Source organism: Limanda limanda, chromosome 9 (assembly GCF_963576545.1).
Source record: "Limanda limanda chromosome 9, fLimLim1.1, whole genome shotgun sequence".
Classification (NCBI taxonomy): Eukaryota; Metazoa; Chordata; class Actinopteri; order Pleuronectiformes; family Pleuronectidae; genus Limanda; species Limanda limanda.
The window spans coordinates 887,273-905,458 of NC_083644.1; the positions used below are offsets into that span (position 1 = coordinate 887,273).

Sequence of the window (18,186 nt, forward strand, 5' to 3'; positions counted from 1 at the left end):
CAGGAGCTGCTGATCCTGTTTTACACAGCTGTCATCGAGTCTGTTCTCTGCACATCACTAACTGTCTGGTTCGGATCGGCCACCGAATTGGATAAGAACAGACTCCAACGGACAGTCAGGTCTGCAGGAAAGATCATCGGTGCCAACCTGCCCACCATCCAGGACCTGTACACCTCCAGAGTCAGGAAACGGGCAGGAAAGATCATTGCAGACCATTCACACCCGGGCCACAACCTGTTTCATCTCCTCCCCTCTGGGAGGCGCTACAGATCTCTGTTTACCAAAACCTCCAGGCACAAAAAGAGTTTCTTACCACTCGCCGGTAACTTCTGAATAGCCAACCCACTGTGTCACTGTGCAATAACCCTGGATCTTTATAATAACCACTGTACAGTTACTCCCGAAATTATATTATATTATATATAATATATATTATAATTATAGTTAATTATGTTTATTTATTTCACCCTCACTGTAAAACCGTAATGCACATACCGTTTAATATTTATGCCTGCACTTCTTTTCTTAGAATGTCGCACTGTTTGTATTTTGTATCGTCTTTGCGTGGAGGACCTTCCCTTTCCCCCCTATTAGCCTCACCAGGAAGCTCCAACAAGGTGACACTGGGCTGGTGTCTGACTAGTTGCTTGAGTTCCTGGCGAAGAGAGCTGTCAAGAACATGCTCCATCAACTGATCCCAGAGGAGAACATCTGCATTAGGCATCCCATCAGGTGCACACTGCTTAACCCGTGCCATGAGAGCTTGTAACGTCTCCCCTTCGAGCTGGCGCAGAGAAAAGGAAGCGTGCGTTTTTCTAGCCGCTCCTTGAGTGTGAACTCTGACATTCCATTGGCTGAGAGCCAACAGAACCACATGGCCCCCTCCGGAAGGGGGCAGGCACCTCTCATGTAACGTCCACTTGGGTACCGAGTGGTAAAGTCACCGTAAAATTTTCTGATCATTCCTTGCATGTTTCTCTCTCTCTCTCTCTTTTCCTAAACCTGCCTACACACATGTTCTGACCTGCATCCACACATTTCACTTATACATACATAGATCTTCTGATACTTAAAATAGCGTGGTCGTATCAGTGCTTGTTTCTAAACAAGTGGTTCTAGCTTCAAACCACGAGGTAGATCAGAATCCCCTATTTCCTAAAATTCCCTTTGTTCAACACATTTGGCCTACCGCCATTTTGACTTCGGCCACATGGCGTCATTAACGTAATCTCCCACAACCATTTTGAGTTTCAAGTCACGTGGGTTACCACCATCTTGGATTTGGCCAGACTTCTTCACCACGTGACATTTCCACTCCCCCTTTCTCCCTCAAACACACACATAGAGAGACAGACAGACAGACAGACAGACAAACACACACACACACACACACACACACACGTATAGATATACCATCGGTATTACATTTGAGTTATAAATCGTGATAAGTGCTGCTGTTGTTGTTATCTGTGATAAAGTGGAGTTTTGTTAGAATAGTAATCATTGATTTACATTAATGTTATCTTTAAATAAATTCGAGTTTATTAAAAGTACCGGTATTTCGTGATTATTTGTCCATATGTATGTGAATGCAGCTGGATTATGATAGCCTGGGCTCGAACTTAAACGCTTCATTTTTCATTATATAATCATTAATATTTAATATTGAGATTATTAATTGAACTTTTATAAACTGAGACTGATCCTTACAAATTGTCTGTTGGTCCCTGTTACCAGGGTGATCCCCCGTCTTTGATAAATTATAATTACAGATTGTATTATTCTTAATTGATAATTTTATTGTTTTTCATTAATTATTTCATTATTCTTAATTGATAACCGTATAATTTTTAATCAATAATTGTATTATTCTCAATTGATAGCTTTATCAATTTTAATTTTTTTTAATGAATAATTTAAATTATTCATTAAAAATGAAAAGGGCCTGGTCAACAGCCAAACGATGGTGAGCACGCACACTTGCCTGTATCTCCATTCAGCTTTTCCTATGCCCGTCCTGCCATTAAACATGGGACATTTATGGTCTCTGGGAATAACAACCAGTCACTCTGCACAGCAGGGGCTTCACTTGCAGTCAAGGCCTGACTAGTTGCAGCAGAGGGAATGAATGGACCATCCCACTGGGGTCCAACAGAGATGCAGCATGCACCTGCCGAAGTTGTTTGTTATCTGCTTTAATCTGTAACACAAGCTCCCTTAGCTGCTGAATCTCATGCCCTTTTGCAAAAGAACTGAAACACATCTCTGCCCATTTAAATGTGAAATCCTGCCAACAACGCCCTAATGTAGCGTGAAGAAAGCGGGGAAAATTAGGTACTGCAACGCCACCTGGGGAATTCCACCTCCAGGAAATAACTAAACCCTATTGTGTACGACAGCACAGGTTCGTTGATTTCACTCCTAGAAAAGAAACAACCTCGCATGGCCGCCAACTTGTCCGTGGTTCGTCTCCACCGTCTCGTCTTGCGGTCGTCAAAGCACAGCAGTCTGGAATACAAGTGGAAGAGTTTTAGGGGCACGAAATATCGCCCGGCCGCTCTCGGAGTCCCACAGGCTGGCGGCGGCCTCGCCCTGGGACCTGAACACGCCCACTGAGATCAGCAGCCCTTCATAGGCGCGCAGGTCAGTCTCATCCATCCCTTTCCATTCGTCACCGTATTTTCGACGACCCTCCGGGTTTGTCATCTCCAGGATGATGTTCTCTACCGTCGGCGTGATGAACAGGCCGAACGTCGATGCTATGTCACCGGTGTGAGACTTCGCGTACATCTTGAGCCGCAGCAACCTCGGAGGCACGCCCTCAATGACCATGTAATTTCCCCGTTTCTTCACTGGAAGGTCTCTCCTTCCACGAGTCCGGTGGGGGTGGTGGTGCAGCCATGGTCTTGTCCCTCTTCTTCTTCCTCCAAGGATGACGAATCTGCAGAAGCGTCACCCACTAGGTCGTAGTCCTTGTCGTCTCCGTTATCTTCTACCTCATCCTCCAAGTTGTCCTCCACGTCGTCCTCAAAGTCATCTCTGTCTTCTTCCCAGTCTGCTCCTCCATCTGGTTGTCCATCCGCTTCTCGGTCTGCCTCTTTTGCGTCCTCTTCGGGCTCAGAGGAGGGATCCTGGGAGAATAGCTGCTCCAATAGTGAATCTGCGCCTGACGTGATATCGTGGCATGGTCAGGGAGGGTGGCACACGGTGAGTGGGACACCAGCTTCTCTATATACCCCTCTAGATTACAATTGGAATGAGGTGTGAGTCTGACTGACCCCACAGTACAGCACCCCAGCGCCCTCCCTGGGGGTCTAACTGGCCCCCCAGAAGATGAAGCTGGTCCCGATATGATTTTATCAGAAAGGAGATTTACAGCAGAAATAATGTTGTTTTGTTGTTGTTTTAATGAATCATTACAACATGTAGCGCAGCAATATTTTGAAAAGCCCAATTTGTGTCATATACAAAAGAATAACCACAACAAGTATTTTTCTACATTTTCAATATGATTATAGTCTGAAGAAAAGCAATACATAAATAAACTATTGAGAGAATTACAAGAAAAAATGGTATATGAGTTGAATAGAATCTCGCACCTGTACTGAGTCACATTGAGATCAATATATGAGTTTAAAATAATATTAAATAATGGAAATGAAGAAACATTAAAATAAATCTTTAATCTTTTAAATAATTACCCTTTTGACTTAATAGGTATTTTATAATCTGTGTGACTACCAATCAAAGATGACAGCAAGTAAACCAAAGACCAGACTTCTAAAGGTTCTCTCAGAGTCCTTCCAGTGGATTCAAAGGTTCATCCACTTTTGTTCTGAAATCTAAAACAGAATGAAAATGAGGAGTCCAATCAGCAGATGCAGCATTCCCATTCGGACACAACTGGCATCACTGGCAGTGGTTGTTGAAGTTGTAGCTGCTTGTGTCGAGGTTGTTGCAGCTGTGGTGGCAGAAGTGGCTGTACTTTGGGCAGTTGCTGCTGTGGTAGGGGCAGTGGTTGCTGTAGTTGGGGCAGTGGTTGCTGGTGTTGGGGCAGTGGTTGCTGTAGTTGGGGCAGTGGTTGCTGTAGTTGGGGCAGTGGTTGCTGTAGTTGGGGAAGTGGTTGCTGTATTTGGGGTAGTGGTTGCTGTAGTTGGGGAAGAGGTTGCTGTAGTTTGGGCGGTGGTTGCTGTAGTTGGGGAAGTGGTTGCTGTAGTTGGGGAAGTGGTTGCTGTAGTTGGGGAAGTGGTTGCTGTAGCTGGGGCAGTGGTTGCTGTAGTTGGGGAAGTGGTTGCTGTAGTTTGGGCAGTGGTTGCTGTAGTTGGGGTAGTGGTTGCTGTAGTTTGGGCAGTGGTTGCTGTAGTAGGGGAAGTGGTTACTGTAGTTGGGGCGGTGGTTGCTGTAGTAGGGGCAGTGGTTGCTGTAGTTGGGGCAGTGGTTGCTGTAGTAGGGGCAGTGGTTGCTGTAGTTGGGGAAGTGGTTGCAGTAGTAGGGGAAGTGGTTGCTGTAGTAGGGGCAGTGGTTACTGTAGTTGGAGCGGTGGTTGCTGTAGTAGGGGCAGTGGTTGCTGTAGTTGGGGAAGTGGTTGCTGGTGTTGGGGCAGTGGTTGCTGTAGTTGGGGAAGTGGTTGCTGTAGTTGGGGCAGTGGTTGCTGTAGTTGGGGCAGTGGTTGCTGTATTTGGGGTAGTGGTTGCTGTAGTTGGGGAAGAGGTTGTTGTAGTTTGGGCGGTGGTTGCTGTAGTTGGGGAAGTGGTTGCTGTAGTTGGGGAAGTGGTTGCTGTAGTTGGGGAAGTGGTTGCTGTAGCTGGGGCAGTGGTTGCTGTAGTTGGGGAAGTGGTTGCTGTAGTTGGGGAAGTGGTTGCTGTAGTTGGGGTAGTGGTTGCTGTAGTTTGGGCAGTGGTTGCTGTAGTAGGGGCAGTGGTTACTGTAGTTGGGGCGGTGGTTGCTGTAGTAGGGGCAGTGGTTGCTGTAGTTGGGGCAGTGGTTACTGTAGTTGGGGCGGTGGTTGCTGTAGTAGGGGCAGTGGTTACTGTAGTTGGGGCGGTGGTTGCTGTAGTAGGGGGAGTGGTTGCTGTAGTTGGAGCGGTGGTTGCTGTAGTAGGGGCAGTGGTTGCTGTAGTTGGGGCAGTGGTTGCTGGTGTTGGGGCAGTGGTTGCTGTAGTTGGGGCAGTGGTTGCTGTAGTTGGGGCAGTGGTTGCTGTAGATGGGGCAGTGGTTGCTGTATTTGGGGTAGTGGTTGCTGTAGTTGGGGAAGAGGTTGCTGTAGTTTGGGCGGTGGTTGCTGTAGTTGGGGCAGTGGTTGCTGTAGTTGGGGAAGTGGTTGCTGTAGTTGGGGAAGTGGTTGCTGTAGCTGGGGGAGTGGTTGCTGTAGTTGGGGAAGTGGTTGCTGTAGTTGGGGAAGTGGTTGCTGTAGTTGGGGTAGTGGTTGCTGTAGTTTGGGAAGTGGTTGCTGTAGTAGGGGCAGTGGTTACTGTAGTTGGGGCGGTGGTTGCTGTAGTAGGGGCAGTGGTTGCTGTAGTTGGGGCAGTGGTTGCAGTAGTAGGGGAAGTGGTTACTGTAGTTGGGGAAGTGGTTGCTGTAATAGGGGCAGTGGTTGCTGTAGTTGGGGCAGTGGTTGCAGTAGTAGGGGCAGTGGTTGCTGTAGTTGGGGCGGTGGTTGCTGTAGTAGGGGGAGTGGTTGCTGTAGTTGGAGCGGTGGTTGCTGTAGTAGGGGCAGTGGTTGCTGTAGTTGGGGCAGTGGTTGCTGGTGTTGGGGCAGTGGTTGCTGTAGTTGGGGCAGTGGTTGCTGTAGTTGGGGCAGTGGTTGCTGTAGATGGGGCAGTGGTTGCTGTATTTGGGGTAGTGGTTGCTGTAGTTGGGGAAGAGGTTGCTGTAGTTTGGGCGGTGGTTGCTGTAGTTGGGGCAGTGGTTGCTGTAGTTGGGGAAGTGGTTGCTGTAGTTGGGGAAGTGGTTGCTGTAGCTGGGGGAGTGGTTGCTGTAGTTGGGGAAGTGGTTGCTGTAGTTGGGGAAGTGGTTGCTGTAGTTGGGGTAGTGGTTGCTGTAGTTTGGGCAGTGGTTGCTGTAGTAGGGGCAGTGGTTACTGTAGTTGGGGCGGTGGTTGCTGTAGTAGGGGCAGTGGTTGCTGTAGTTGGAGCAGTGGTTGCAGTAGTAGGGGAAGTGGTTACTGTAGTTGGGGCAGTGGTTGCTGTAATAGGGGCAGTGGTTGCTGTAGTTGGGGCAGTGGTTGCAGTTGTAGGGGCAGTGGTTGCTGTAGTAGGGGCGGTGGTTGCAGTAGTAGGGGCAGTGGTTACTGTAGTTGGAGCGGTGGTTGCTGTAGTAGGGGCAGTGGTTGCTGTAGTTGGGGCAGTGGTTGCTGTAGTAGGGGCGGTGGTTGCTGTAGTAGGGGCAGTGGTTACTGTAGTTGGAGCGGTGGTTGCTGTAGTAGGGGCAGTGGTTGCTGTAGTAGGGGCAGTGGTTGCTGTAGTAGGGGCGGTGGTTGCTGTAGTAGGGGCAGTGGTTGCTGTAGTTGGGGCAGTGGTTACTGTAGTTGGGGCGGTGGTTGCTGTAGTAGGGGCAGTGGTTACTGTAGTTGGGGAAGTGGTGGCTGTAGTAGGGGAAGTGGTTGCTGTAGTAGGGGCAGTGGTTGCTGTAGTAGGGGCAGTTGTTGCTGTAGTTGGGGCGTTGGTTGCTGTAGTTGGGGAAGTGGTTGCTGTAGTTAGGGCAGTGGTTGCTGTAGTAGGGGCAGTGGTTGCTGTAGTAGGGGAAGTGGTTGCTGTAGTTGGGGCAGTGGTTGCTGTAGTAGGGGAAGTGGTTGCTGTAGTAGGGGCAGTGGTTGCTGTAGTTGGGGCAGTGGTTGCTGTAGTTGGGGCAGTGGTTGCTGTAGTTGGGGCAATGGTTGCTGTAGTTGGGGCAGTGGTTGCTGTAGTTGGGGCAGTGGTTGCTGTAGTTGGGGCAGTGGTTGCTGTAGTTGGGGCGGTGGTTGCAGTAGTAGGGGCGGTGGTTGCTGTAGTTGGGGCAGTGGTTGCTGTAGTTGGGGCAGTGGTTGCTGTAGTTGGGGCAGTGGTTGCTGTAGTTGGGGCGGTGGTTGCTGTAGTTGGGGCAGTGGTTGCTGTAGTTGGGGCAGTGGTTGCTGTAGTTGGGGCAGTGGTTGCTGTAGTTGGGGAAGTGGTTGTAGTAGTTGGTGCAGTGAGAGTGTTACACAAACTAGTCCCACAACAGGCTGGTCCACTGGTAATGGTACCAACATCTTGCATGAAAGGCAGTGACTTCAGGCTGGCAGCAGCTGCACACATATTTGTAGATGCACAGCCAAAAGCTGGAGAAGTGCCTGCCAAATTTGTCACTAAAGATGAAACACAATCGTAGGTTTGTTAGTTGGATAATTTCAGAGAGAATTCTTCACTTTAAGAGAAAGTTGAATTCATGAGGAAATGTATTTTGATGAGAGTAGTTTAACATTAGTTGTTGCCATGGTTACAGTCGTGCAGTATTTTAACATCGCACCTTATTACTGACATGGACACGTGTACTTCAGGACCTAGTGACATCACTGATTTTACTGTTTTATGTTCTCACGTGTGCAACAGAGAATATTTGGGATCCAATCCAACCACACCCTTCAACTACACTGGTTGTTTTCAGAGGTGATACAGGCCTGAAGCTTTCAACCAGCAGAGGGCAGCAGAACACTGTGTTTCAGTCTGATGTTAAGTTACTTGTCTCAGTGAAAGAAGCAAGTCCACAAATACGTTCACGTCAGTCAAAATGCTGATCTAAATCGAACTCAATTAATCAATCAATAAAAATGTATTTGTATAGCCCATATGCACAAATCACAATTTGTCTCATAGGGCTTTAACATGGTGAGACATCTTCTGTCCTTAACCCTCAGCAAGAGTCAGGACAAGCTACTAAAAACCCTTTTAACAGGTAAAAATACATAGAAACCTCAGAGAGCCACATGTGAGGATCCGTCTCCCAGGACGGACAGAAGTGCAATAGATGTCAATTGTAGGAAAACATCATCAGGATAAAGGTTTTAGCAGCAATGATGAGGGTAAACATTTTGAAAGATAACTTCAATACTATATGTCTGGCAGTCTTGCTGCAATGGTCCGCAGCCAGCAAGATCATGATCCACCATCAAGATCGGATGCCACTATAGTATAATTAATGAGTTTGTTCAATGTTTATTGTTGTGCAGTATTTATTTCAAAGCTGTTTCTAACTATTTCTTAGTTCAATGATTATTAATACAAAGAATTGTTAATTTAAGTCATTTTGGAATCAAAGAAACTCTCAAAATGAGCAAAAAAAAATGTTTGTGGACAAAGCAAGAGACTTTTATACAGAAGCGTAATTCTTTCACTTGAAATTTAGTTCCTGTATAGACGCGGACTTACTGTTATGAATCTGTAACTTCACAAAGGAAAAGTTTTATGTTTTAGCGACCCTCCAAAGAGGCACAAGCTCTATGGTGTCGTTTTGGGAAGTTTCAAATAAACTTGAAAACATCAGTTGAAAGTCTCTACCATCTTTCGGGGGATATGCTACAGATAGATAAAGGATATTTTGAATTTTTGTCCTTAATTCAAATATTTAGTTTGTTATTCTTTTGTAGGTCACTGTTATTTATACAGAAGGTGAGTCTGACAGTTTTAGGCGACGCCGTACGTCATGGCGCTAATACAAGAAATCGTGCCAAATAAAAGATGCGAAACGTCCATGCAAAATGTAACTTCATCAAAATACTAGATTACAATTAACTAAGAAAAACAGATCCTGTTTTTCATTTTTATTTAAAAAAAAATGTTATCCTGGAATTTCCAAGATAATTATCTGAGAAAAGTAGGGCTTCTTTTTTTTTAAGTGAATGTAATACGCTTCCGTACTTTTATAATCAAGTTGAGTTCCAGGAAATCTTGATTTTGAATAACAAACAGATTAACTGAGAAATAATCACAAGTTTGTCAACTGGTCAAGTTGAAACTAATTTTAATTACTTTATCTCCTGTGTGCTCTTTAAATCTAAAACACTACAATGATCTTAAGATGAGAGAGTAAATACTTCATAAAAAGATATAAGGCAGTAAAAAGTAAGTTTTTAATCCCTAATGTTATGGATCATTAATACATATTTAATTACAGTGCTTTAAAAGTTTAGTACATGAGTAAATATATCTTAACTCTTCACTCTTTAGTATGAATATGTGAAAAATACTTCAAGGTAGTAAAATAGGTTTGAAGGAAACTTTGTTTAAATGCAGTATATAAGAAGAAGACTTACCACTGGCTTGAAAGCAGCGATCCTCTGTTCCCCAACATGGTACTAAAGAGCTGCAGTCAGAGGTGATGGGGTTACAAACGTGACACAGTAGACTGTTACCTGCTGGAACCACAGGGACTGAAACAGACAAAAAATTATACTGTTTATTAGAGGAAGAGAAAGATGGAAGTGTTATGGATTAAAAACAACATGTCAGAAGAAGGATGCAGATTAATAAGAGTCATCTACATCTACTTACAAGGCAGAGTGTTGGAGTTGCAGTTGTCTGTGCTGCAGCATGTAGCACTTGCAAGTGCACTCGAAACACCCAAGTTAACTGAAAATGTCTGAGAGCCTGTGGATGGACACAGGGAGGGGGGGGCACAGGCCTTGTAGATTTGCTGTCCAGGAGTCCCAGATGAAACGGCTGCAGAGTCAAAGTGCAGTTTGTTAATGGTGATGGAAAGCACACGTCACTTTGCAGAACATGTATTTCACTGGAAAGTAACTTGTAGAGAAGTTTACCTTGAATGGAAGCTGTGATACACATCGTGCCTGTGGGACATGGAACTGCTGCTGTGGTTGAACAGGCAGCATTTGTGCAAGTTTGACACACAAGTGCTTCACCTGCAATGTGGAGAAAAATAGTCAGTGATATGTTGATCTGATCTAAATTGTGGTTCATAAAGGCTCAAAAATCTTCTTACTGTTCAAAAGGAGTTTCAGACATATGGGTTCAAATTTAAATATAAATAGACACTTCATACATTACTCTAAATTATTTATCTGCTTCCTACCTGTTTAGTCTGTTTCTTGTACTGCTGTACTGTAACTTATGAATTTCTCCTCTGAGGATCAATAGAGCCTCCATAAATGTTCAAGGATATTAATAATACAATATGATAAATAATAATATATTATTAAAAATAGTAATTAGTTACCTGTGCTGGAGAACGCCCAGATGAGAGTCAGAGAAAGAAGCAGCTTCATCATGATGATCAGGTAAGTTCAGCAGATTCCTTATACGACCTCTCATCAACACGGAGGCACTTTATATACTCTACAGGTGATGAACGCCTGTATGACAGATACATGTCTGAATATCTCAGGGATTGGGCGTGTTTACATTTTTACAGCATGAGCATTCAAACTGTCAGTCTCTCTTTTGTCACAGAGGAAAACATGTCAACGCACGACAACACACGACAACACACCTTAACACACCCATTTAAACTTCGTCACTGTTAACATACAAACACTGTTCACATATATGAAATTGTTTTTGCCTTGATCACACAATTTTTGTGTGTGTCAGATCACCTCATGGAGTGTTATTACAGGGGAAGCAATGATGAAAATCATACTTCTTCCCTTCCTCATATTGTATGTGGTTATGTTTTGTCCGTTGTCTTTTGTCAGTCTCTCTTTTGTCACAGAGGACAACAGGTCAACACACGTCAACACACGTCAACACACCCATTTTAACTTCGTCAGTGTTTACCTGTTCAGGATTGTGCACCAAAAACAAAAAGCATAAAACATAGACCTACATTTCCCTCAGGATCATTTAAGTATCTGGACATAAGTGAGCATCATATTGTTACATTACAGTTTTGTTGTTTAATTTCATTATTAAAAAATTTCTTCAAAATTCAATTAAATAACCATGTTGTGCATAAGATTTGGCTGGGAGAAGCTCTCCTGTCAGTCAGACCTTAAAAACAGGTTCTTACAATTATCACACGTCACATGTGTTTCTTGTTTTTCATTGCGCCAATTCATTAGCTATATTATCACACAGCACTTTACAAAGTAAGGTTGACACCTTAAATTATTATAGAGAAACTAAACATATATATATATTAGTGCTGTTAATCGATTAAAAAAATTAATCAAGCTAATCACGTCAATAGGCTGTGATTAATCATGATTTATCACACAAGTAAAATACTACTTTTTACAAGTACAGTGTTTGAATAAAGAAATGTATGACAAACTGGTTAGGGCTTCGTTTAACTATATTTTACATCTCAGCAAATTATAATTTCTTAATTCACGGAGCAACAACACCCATAAAATGCAAACTTAATTAGCAGACAACCAGATCAAGTACAAAAATAACTGCTTGCCTGTAAATAATTTGTAAAATGACATTTTACCCACATGAATTTTACATTGAGTAGGCTTAAGGTTTAAAAAGAAAATAAATGCCATGGTGTCTTTGAAGAGACAAAGTAAACAGTCCCTTTTCAAACTCTACATTGAATAACATTACTTGATACTTGTGTCAAATGACTCCAGTCATGAAGTCTTGCTTTTCTTTTAACCTGCTCATCACGGCCACCTGTGTGCCACTGTAGTAAACACACCTCTGAGATTGGGCTCTACTCTATGACTGCACAGAGGTTTAACTGATTAAAGTGCCTCATCATTAAAATGAATACAAAGTCTCATAGAGTGCTTGGCATTGCCCAAAACATCCATAATGAACTGCTAACTAAAATAGAAGACACGTATATGAGAAACTGTTAACTTCTGCTACAAAGTAAATATAAACAGCTTGTCTGTAACTGTGAGGGAACATTTCACCAAAATAAAGTCAACATTACATTGAGTGGGCTGAAAGCTTAATTTATAAACTGAATGTCATAACTGTCTTCCAAGACACACTTAATTCAATGACAATAACTGTGTGTAAACGTGTTGTGTGACATGACTTCAGTCAACCAGTTCATCGTCTACTTTTCTTTTAACCAGTTACTCAGACAAACCAGCTTGTTGACCTCTTCTTCTGTACAATGTGGCCTGCCAAAGAAAACAGTCTCTCACATGGCACTGTTGAGGCAGGTGTGGCTGAGTACTTTGTGCAAGATGTGCCAGCCTACCATGGGCACCAGTGTGTGCTGACCACCACTGAAGTGGACATGTGTCTATGCTGACACTGGGCTCTGCCCTATATCTGTCCAGAGTTTTGTTATTAAAAAGTGCCTCCTCATCAGACTCTGACCCCAACAGTAGGAGAGACACTTTCTTCTTTGGTGGCTCTGGTTCCATTTCATCGCTGCAGGGCTGTGATTCAGTTTCTCTGTCCTTCAGCATCTGACTTAGCTTTGGCCACGCCTCTTCCCTCTCTGCTTTGGGCACACACCTGAGGTCCTTGAATCTGGGATCTAGAGCTGTTGCTACCTTTAACCATGACAGGTTTGTGTTCTCCTTTCGTGCGTTGAGGTCCCCTTTGAATGCAGCCTTGAAGCGCACTATGTAGGCAGGGTCAACATCTGAAATCTCCATTGTACGCAGAAGGGGGAGTGCAGGCAGGACCACAGAGCAGGACACATATTTGTCACCCCCCAAGAGCTCAGTAACGTGCCTTCACACATACAAACAAGACAGAATTATAGACTACTTTTTTCATTCAACGCAAACGAGTGCAGCTGCCAATTATCATCTATTAGATGAGCTGTTATGCCAAGGTAGTTATGGTTGCTTAAAGGGACTCTTACCTTTGTTGCATTTGAGAATTACAGCACATTCAAATCATCCCGCCTTCCTCCAATGCCCAACCCCCTTGTTCCCATCCGCGGTGTTTTTTTGAAGAAACTTTATTTACAAGCAGACTTTCAACCTACTGCCTCCGCGCACGCACGTGAGTTTTTGTTTACCAAAGCAATGGATTCGGATTCAGAAGCACCGGTAAGTTGATGACGCAGGCCCTAATGCGCCACAAGAAGCAGACGGAAAACCTGCATGTCCATGCAGCAAACAGACAAGTCTGTCGGCCAATAAGGTCCTTCGGTCCGAAGAATTTTATTGGTTGAAGTTTTCACTAAATATTATGAGAGTGAAATAATTGTTTGTTTTTACTCCTGGTGGGTCTGTCTTGCATTTTAGAGTGTCATTACCTTATTAATACCAATTTAACCTTATCCACAAAAAGTGTAAAAATGCAACAAAGGTAAGAGTCCATTTAATGCTTACTGATGTCCAGTTGTCTCCTGTCAGTGCAATAAATGAAGCTCGTGCCAGCTGCTCCACTTTCGTTGCCTTTTCATAGAGTTCATGGATTCTTGTGACAATAGTTCCCCTCGAAGGCGTTTTGTAGGATGAGTCCCCTGAAGCGATCTGGATAATGTCTCGAAGCCCCTTGTCTAAAACTATGTTGATGGGTCTGCAGTATATTGCGACCCATTTAGCGATAGTTATCTTAGTTGTTGTCGTTTTGTTAAAAGAGCCGGCTCTGCTGCACTCCGCCAGTGTAGCTTGACGAGCACGGCTTGATCTGGTCTCGGTGTTAGCGTCTGTGTTAGCTGTGCTTTGCATGAAGATGGTACTTCAGACACTGCAGTATGTACACACAACTTTGGTTTTATCTAAACTCCCATTCGGAGGCTTTTAAAATCTAAATTAGCCGTTAAGCACACCGGGTCCGTCTCCTCACTCATCACTTTGCTACTTCTTCACCTGCAGGCAGGTAAACATCCGCGCTGGAGGACTACGGCAAGAAATTGTGGTCAGACTTGTTGATGTGATTAATTTGCGCAAAATTTTTTTTACACGTTAAGGTTTCCAAATTGATCGCACGCGTTAACGTTGACAGCCTTAATATATAATTATATATATGCAAGCCCCACCTCCCAAAGGATAAGCTGTGGAGATAATAGATGGATAGGATACAATATTTTATGGTACCTTCCAAACTGTCTCGTGTTTTTACAATAGTGTATAATTATTTTTCCAGTTTTAATGTCACTCTCTGTTTTCAAGTATGATGACCAGTTCACAATGTGACTGATTTTATCGTTGTTCTGAATGATGGTTGAGTTTATTGTTAATAATAATAATAATAAAATATAATTTATATAGCTCTTTTCAAAAACTAATTTACAAAGTGTTTCAAAAACATAACAAAATCACATGAAGCCAAAAGAAATGTAGGTAAAAGCCATATTATACAAATTTGTATTTAAACAAGATGGTGGCTGGTCTGATTCCCAGTGGAAGGTTATTTCATAGTCGTGTCATTGAGGAATTTTATTCAAAGTCAGTCATCATAGGGTTGGTATTCAGACAGGGCTGTATTGTTGACGCTCCCTGTTACACTACCACACCTACTGTCTAATTGACTTCACAGCTTCTCTCTATTTTTAATTCATTATTAGACTTTTGAAAGTCAGAAGTATGCTATTAATATGATGTGGTTATGGGCGTGTGTGCACACAAACATGGATGAGGTGTGTGTTGTTTTTGCACATTATTTCTGTGTCGGAACACGTCATGGAGTGTAATTACAGGTCAAAGCAATGATGCATTTCATACTTTATCACTTCCAACAAGTTGCTCATGTTTTTGTCAGCATTAGTTTTTTTGGTTTGTTTGTCTGTTACTCAGCAGAAAAACATTAAATGTGTCACATGTTCCATAGTTTTACTGCTGCAGCTTTTAGTTCAAATGTTCTAGCCAGGTGTAGCCTATTGACTCTGAAACCAAGCGGGACCTGAACCCGAATATTATTCATCTGAACTTGGCTCGGCCGATGTGTGCCGTTACGCTCAGGTCGAGGATCCACAGATGCTCAGCTGATGGTAAAATCTGACATCACACTATTGTTTTTACTTCACCCTATGCGATCGTCTCCTAAACGTAGAACTATATTCCGTCTAGCATTCTTTGGGGTATTTTATGTTCAAAATAGAATGTATTTTTTTCCGAGTTTGAGTCCGGTGTGGCGCTGTTTTTAGATTTCGGTTCTATGACTTAAATGTTCTTTTCAGTTTTCTGTGTGTGCATTGCAGTCTCATGCCCTTGACGTGGGCAGTGACCTATGCTGATTGGGAAAGACAGACACTGAGCTTTCAACTTATGAAGACATGGCATTCATCAATGTAAGAAACATTCATCAACGCTTTGGGATAGAAAGTGTTTCGAGAAGAGATTTAAAAGATACTCAAGATGCTACTGGTCTGATATCAATAGATTAGTTGTTCTAACAACAAGGGCCTGGTCATCCATCATCATCAACTGAAATCTGGCAAAAAACCGCAGAGCTCCATTCTCAGATCAAAGTGAACGGCCAGGTACGCAGGTGGTTCACCCACATCTTCACACTGGTCCGGGTACGATTGCTAAGACAGAACCGGTACTGTCAGTGTAGAGTGATGGAGCGGGACAAATTAGGTATTGCAAACGCCACCTGGGGAATTCCAACTCCAGGAAATAACCAAACCCTGATGTGTGCAACAGCACAGGTTCGTGGCGGCGCTCTGAAGGACAGCTGGCAAGTCAGGGGTGAGTTTGGCGCCACCTGGTGTCTAAACTGAGAAGCCCAATACAGTAGACTAAATACAAAGTGCTTGGCATTGCCCAGAACATCCATAATGAACTGCCAACTAAAATAGAAGACAAGCATATGAGAAACTGTTAACATTTGCAATAAAGTAAATATAAACAGCTTGTCTGTAAACTGTGAGGGAACATTTCACCCAAATAAAGTCAACATTACATTGAGTGGTCTGAAAGCTGAATTATAAACTGAATGTCCTAAGTGTCTTAAAAGAAACAAAGTGAACAGTCCTTTTCACACACTTAATTCAATAACAATAACTGTGTAAACGTGTTGTGTGACATGACTTCAGTCAACCAGTTCATCGTCTACTTTTCTTTTAACCAGTTACTCAGGCAAACCAGCTTGTTGACATTTTCAGATGACAAAGCTGGCCTCTTCTTCTGTACAATGTGGCCTGCCAAAGAAAATAGTCTCTCACATGGCACTGTTGAGGCAGGTGTGGCTGAGTACTTTGTGCAAGATGTGCCAGCCTACCATGGGCACCAGTGTGTGCTGACCACCACTGAAGAGGACATGTGTCTATGCTGACACTGGGCTCTGCCCTATATCTGTCCAGAGTTTTGTTATTAAAAAGTGCCTCCTCATCAGACTCTGACCCCAACAGTAGGAGAGATACTTTCTTCTTTGGTGGCTCTGGTTCCATTTCATCGCTGCAGGGCTGTGATTCAGTGTCTCTGTCCTTCAGCATCTGACTCAGCTTTTGCCACACCTCTTCCCTCTCTGCTTTGGGCACGCACCTGAGGTCCTTGAATCTGGGATCTAGAGCTGTTGCTACCTTTAACCATGACAGGTTTGTGTTCTCCTTTCGTGTGTTCAGGTCCCCTTTGAATGCAGCCCTGAAGCGCACTATGTAGGCAGGGTCAACATCTGAAATCTCCATTGTACGCAGAAGGTGGCAGAGTGCAGGCAGGACCACAGAGCAGGACACATATTGTATGTATGTCACCCCCCAAGAGCTCAGTAACGTACCTTCAAACTCACAAACAAGACAGAATTATAGACTACTTTTTTCATTCATAACACCCATATAGTGGACAGGCTAACAATTATTTCTAAAAGAAAATATATTGGAGAAAATAAATGAGTTGAGAGACTAGGAAAATCACTTTACCTGCATGGCTCCAGCAGTGTTTCCAAATTTGCTAGCCTGTCATATTCAGCTGAGGTTAGCGTGGCCAAGTTGTGCTTCTGCTGGGCAAGTGTTGCCTTCAGTGGCTCTTTGTTGTGCTGGATACGTTTATTATCTCCAGTGTTGAATTCCAGCGTGTGGCTACATCCTGGATGAGTCACTCCTCTGTCTGTCCATGGGAAGCTGGCTGAACTTTCAGCTCTGCTGTGTTTGCAGGACTGTGTTTGAAATGTCCGACTATTTTACGGCACTTGGCTAATGCATCATCAAACCCGCTGTCATGGAGAGACACTGGGATCGTCCGCTGTATAATGTGCGCTACACAAGGCCTATGCTCGAATGGTAGAATCCTGGCTGCTGCTACCATATTACGAGCACTATCTGTTCCTATAGAGATGACCCTGTCCATTATCCCCCACTCTTAAGCAACGTCAAGAAACTGGCGAGCGCATGCTTCAGCGTAATGCCTCTCCTCTGTTTGCACTACACCTAACGCAAACGAGTGCAGCTGCCAATTATCAGCTATTAGATGAGCTGTTATGCCGAGGTAGTTATGGTTGCTTACTGATGTCCAGTGGTCTCCTGTCAGTGCAATAAATGAAGCTCGTGCCAGCTGCTCGACTTTCGTTGCCTTTTCACTTCCATAGAGTTCATGGATTCTTGTGACAATAGTTCCCCTCAAAGGCATTTTGTAGGATGAGTCCCCTGAGGCGATCTGGATAATGTCTCGAAGCCCCTTGTCTTCAACGATGTTGATGGGTCTGCAGTCTATTGCGACCCATTTAGCGATAGCATTAGTTAGCTTAGTTGTTGTCGTTTTGTTGACAGAGCCGGCTCTGCTGCACTCCGCCAGTGTAGCTTGACGAGCACGGCTTGATCTGGTCTCGGTGTTAGCGTCTGTGTTAGCTGTGCTTTGCACGAAGATGGTACTTCAGACTCGTTGTACTACTGTGGGAAGAAAGTCCATCACTGCAGTATGTACAAACAACTTTGGTTTTATCTAAACTCCCATTCCGAAGCTTTTTAAATCTAAATTAGCCGTTAAGCACACCGGGCCCGTCTCCTCACTCATCACTTTGCTACTTCTTCGTCCGCAGGCAGGTAAACATCCGCACTGGAGGACTACGGCAAGAAATTGTGGTCAGACTTGTTGATGTGATTAATTTGCGCAAAAAAATTTTTTACGCGTAAAGGTTTCCAGATTAATGAGTTTATTATATTAAAAATAATAATAAAACATAATTTATATAGCTCTTTTCAAAAACTAATTTACAAAGTGTTTCAAAAACATAACAAAATCACATGTAGCCAAAAGAAATGTAGGTAAAAGCCATATTATACAAATTTGTATTTAAATAAGATGGTGGCTGGTCTGATTCCCAGTGGAAGGTTATTCCATAGTCGTGTCATTGAGGGATTTTATTCAAAGTCAGTCATCATAGGGTTGGTATTCAGACAGGGCTGTATTGT

At 43.5% G+C, this 18,186-nt stretch overlaps 1 protein-coding gene across 1 annotated transcript; it reads right to left on the reverse strand.

The window, feature by feature from the left end:
* Window positions 1-2,849: 2,849 nt before the first annotated feature.
* LOC133010481 (uncharacterized) lies at window positions 2,850-10,237 on the reverse strand. Its single transcript, XM_061078070.1, has 8 exons — window positions 10,186-10,237; window positions 9,770-9,871; window positions 9,504-9,671; window positions 9,266-9,382; window positions 7,131-7,321; window positions 6,522-6,541; window positions 6,207-6,436; window positions 2,850-3,166 (listed from the first exon to the last, which is right to left on the reverse strand). Exons 1-8 carry the CDS (start codon window positions 10,235-10,237, stop codon window positions 2,850-2,852), a joined length of 1,197 nt encoding a protein of 398 aa, XP_060934053.1.
* Between the last annotated feature and the right edge of the window lie 7,949 nt (window positions 10,238-18,186).

Excerpts from the sequence above, each read along its gene's own strand:
- LOC133010481 (XM_061078070.1), bottom strand. The coding sequence starts at position 10,237 with ATGATGAAGCTGCTTCTTTCTCTGACTCTCATCTGGGCGTTCTCCAGC. Across the intron at positions 6,542-7,130 it reads CAACCACTTCCCCAACTACA|CAACCACCGCCCCAACTACA; the intron begins GCAACCACTGCC and ends CCCCTACTACAG. Across the intron at positions 3,167-6,206 it reads CAACCACTGCCCCAACTACA|GCGCAGATTCACTATTGGAG; the intron begins GCAACCACTGCC and ends ATATCACGTCAG.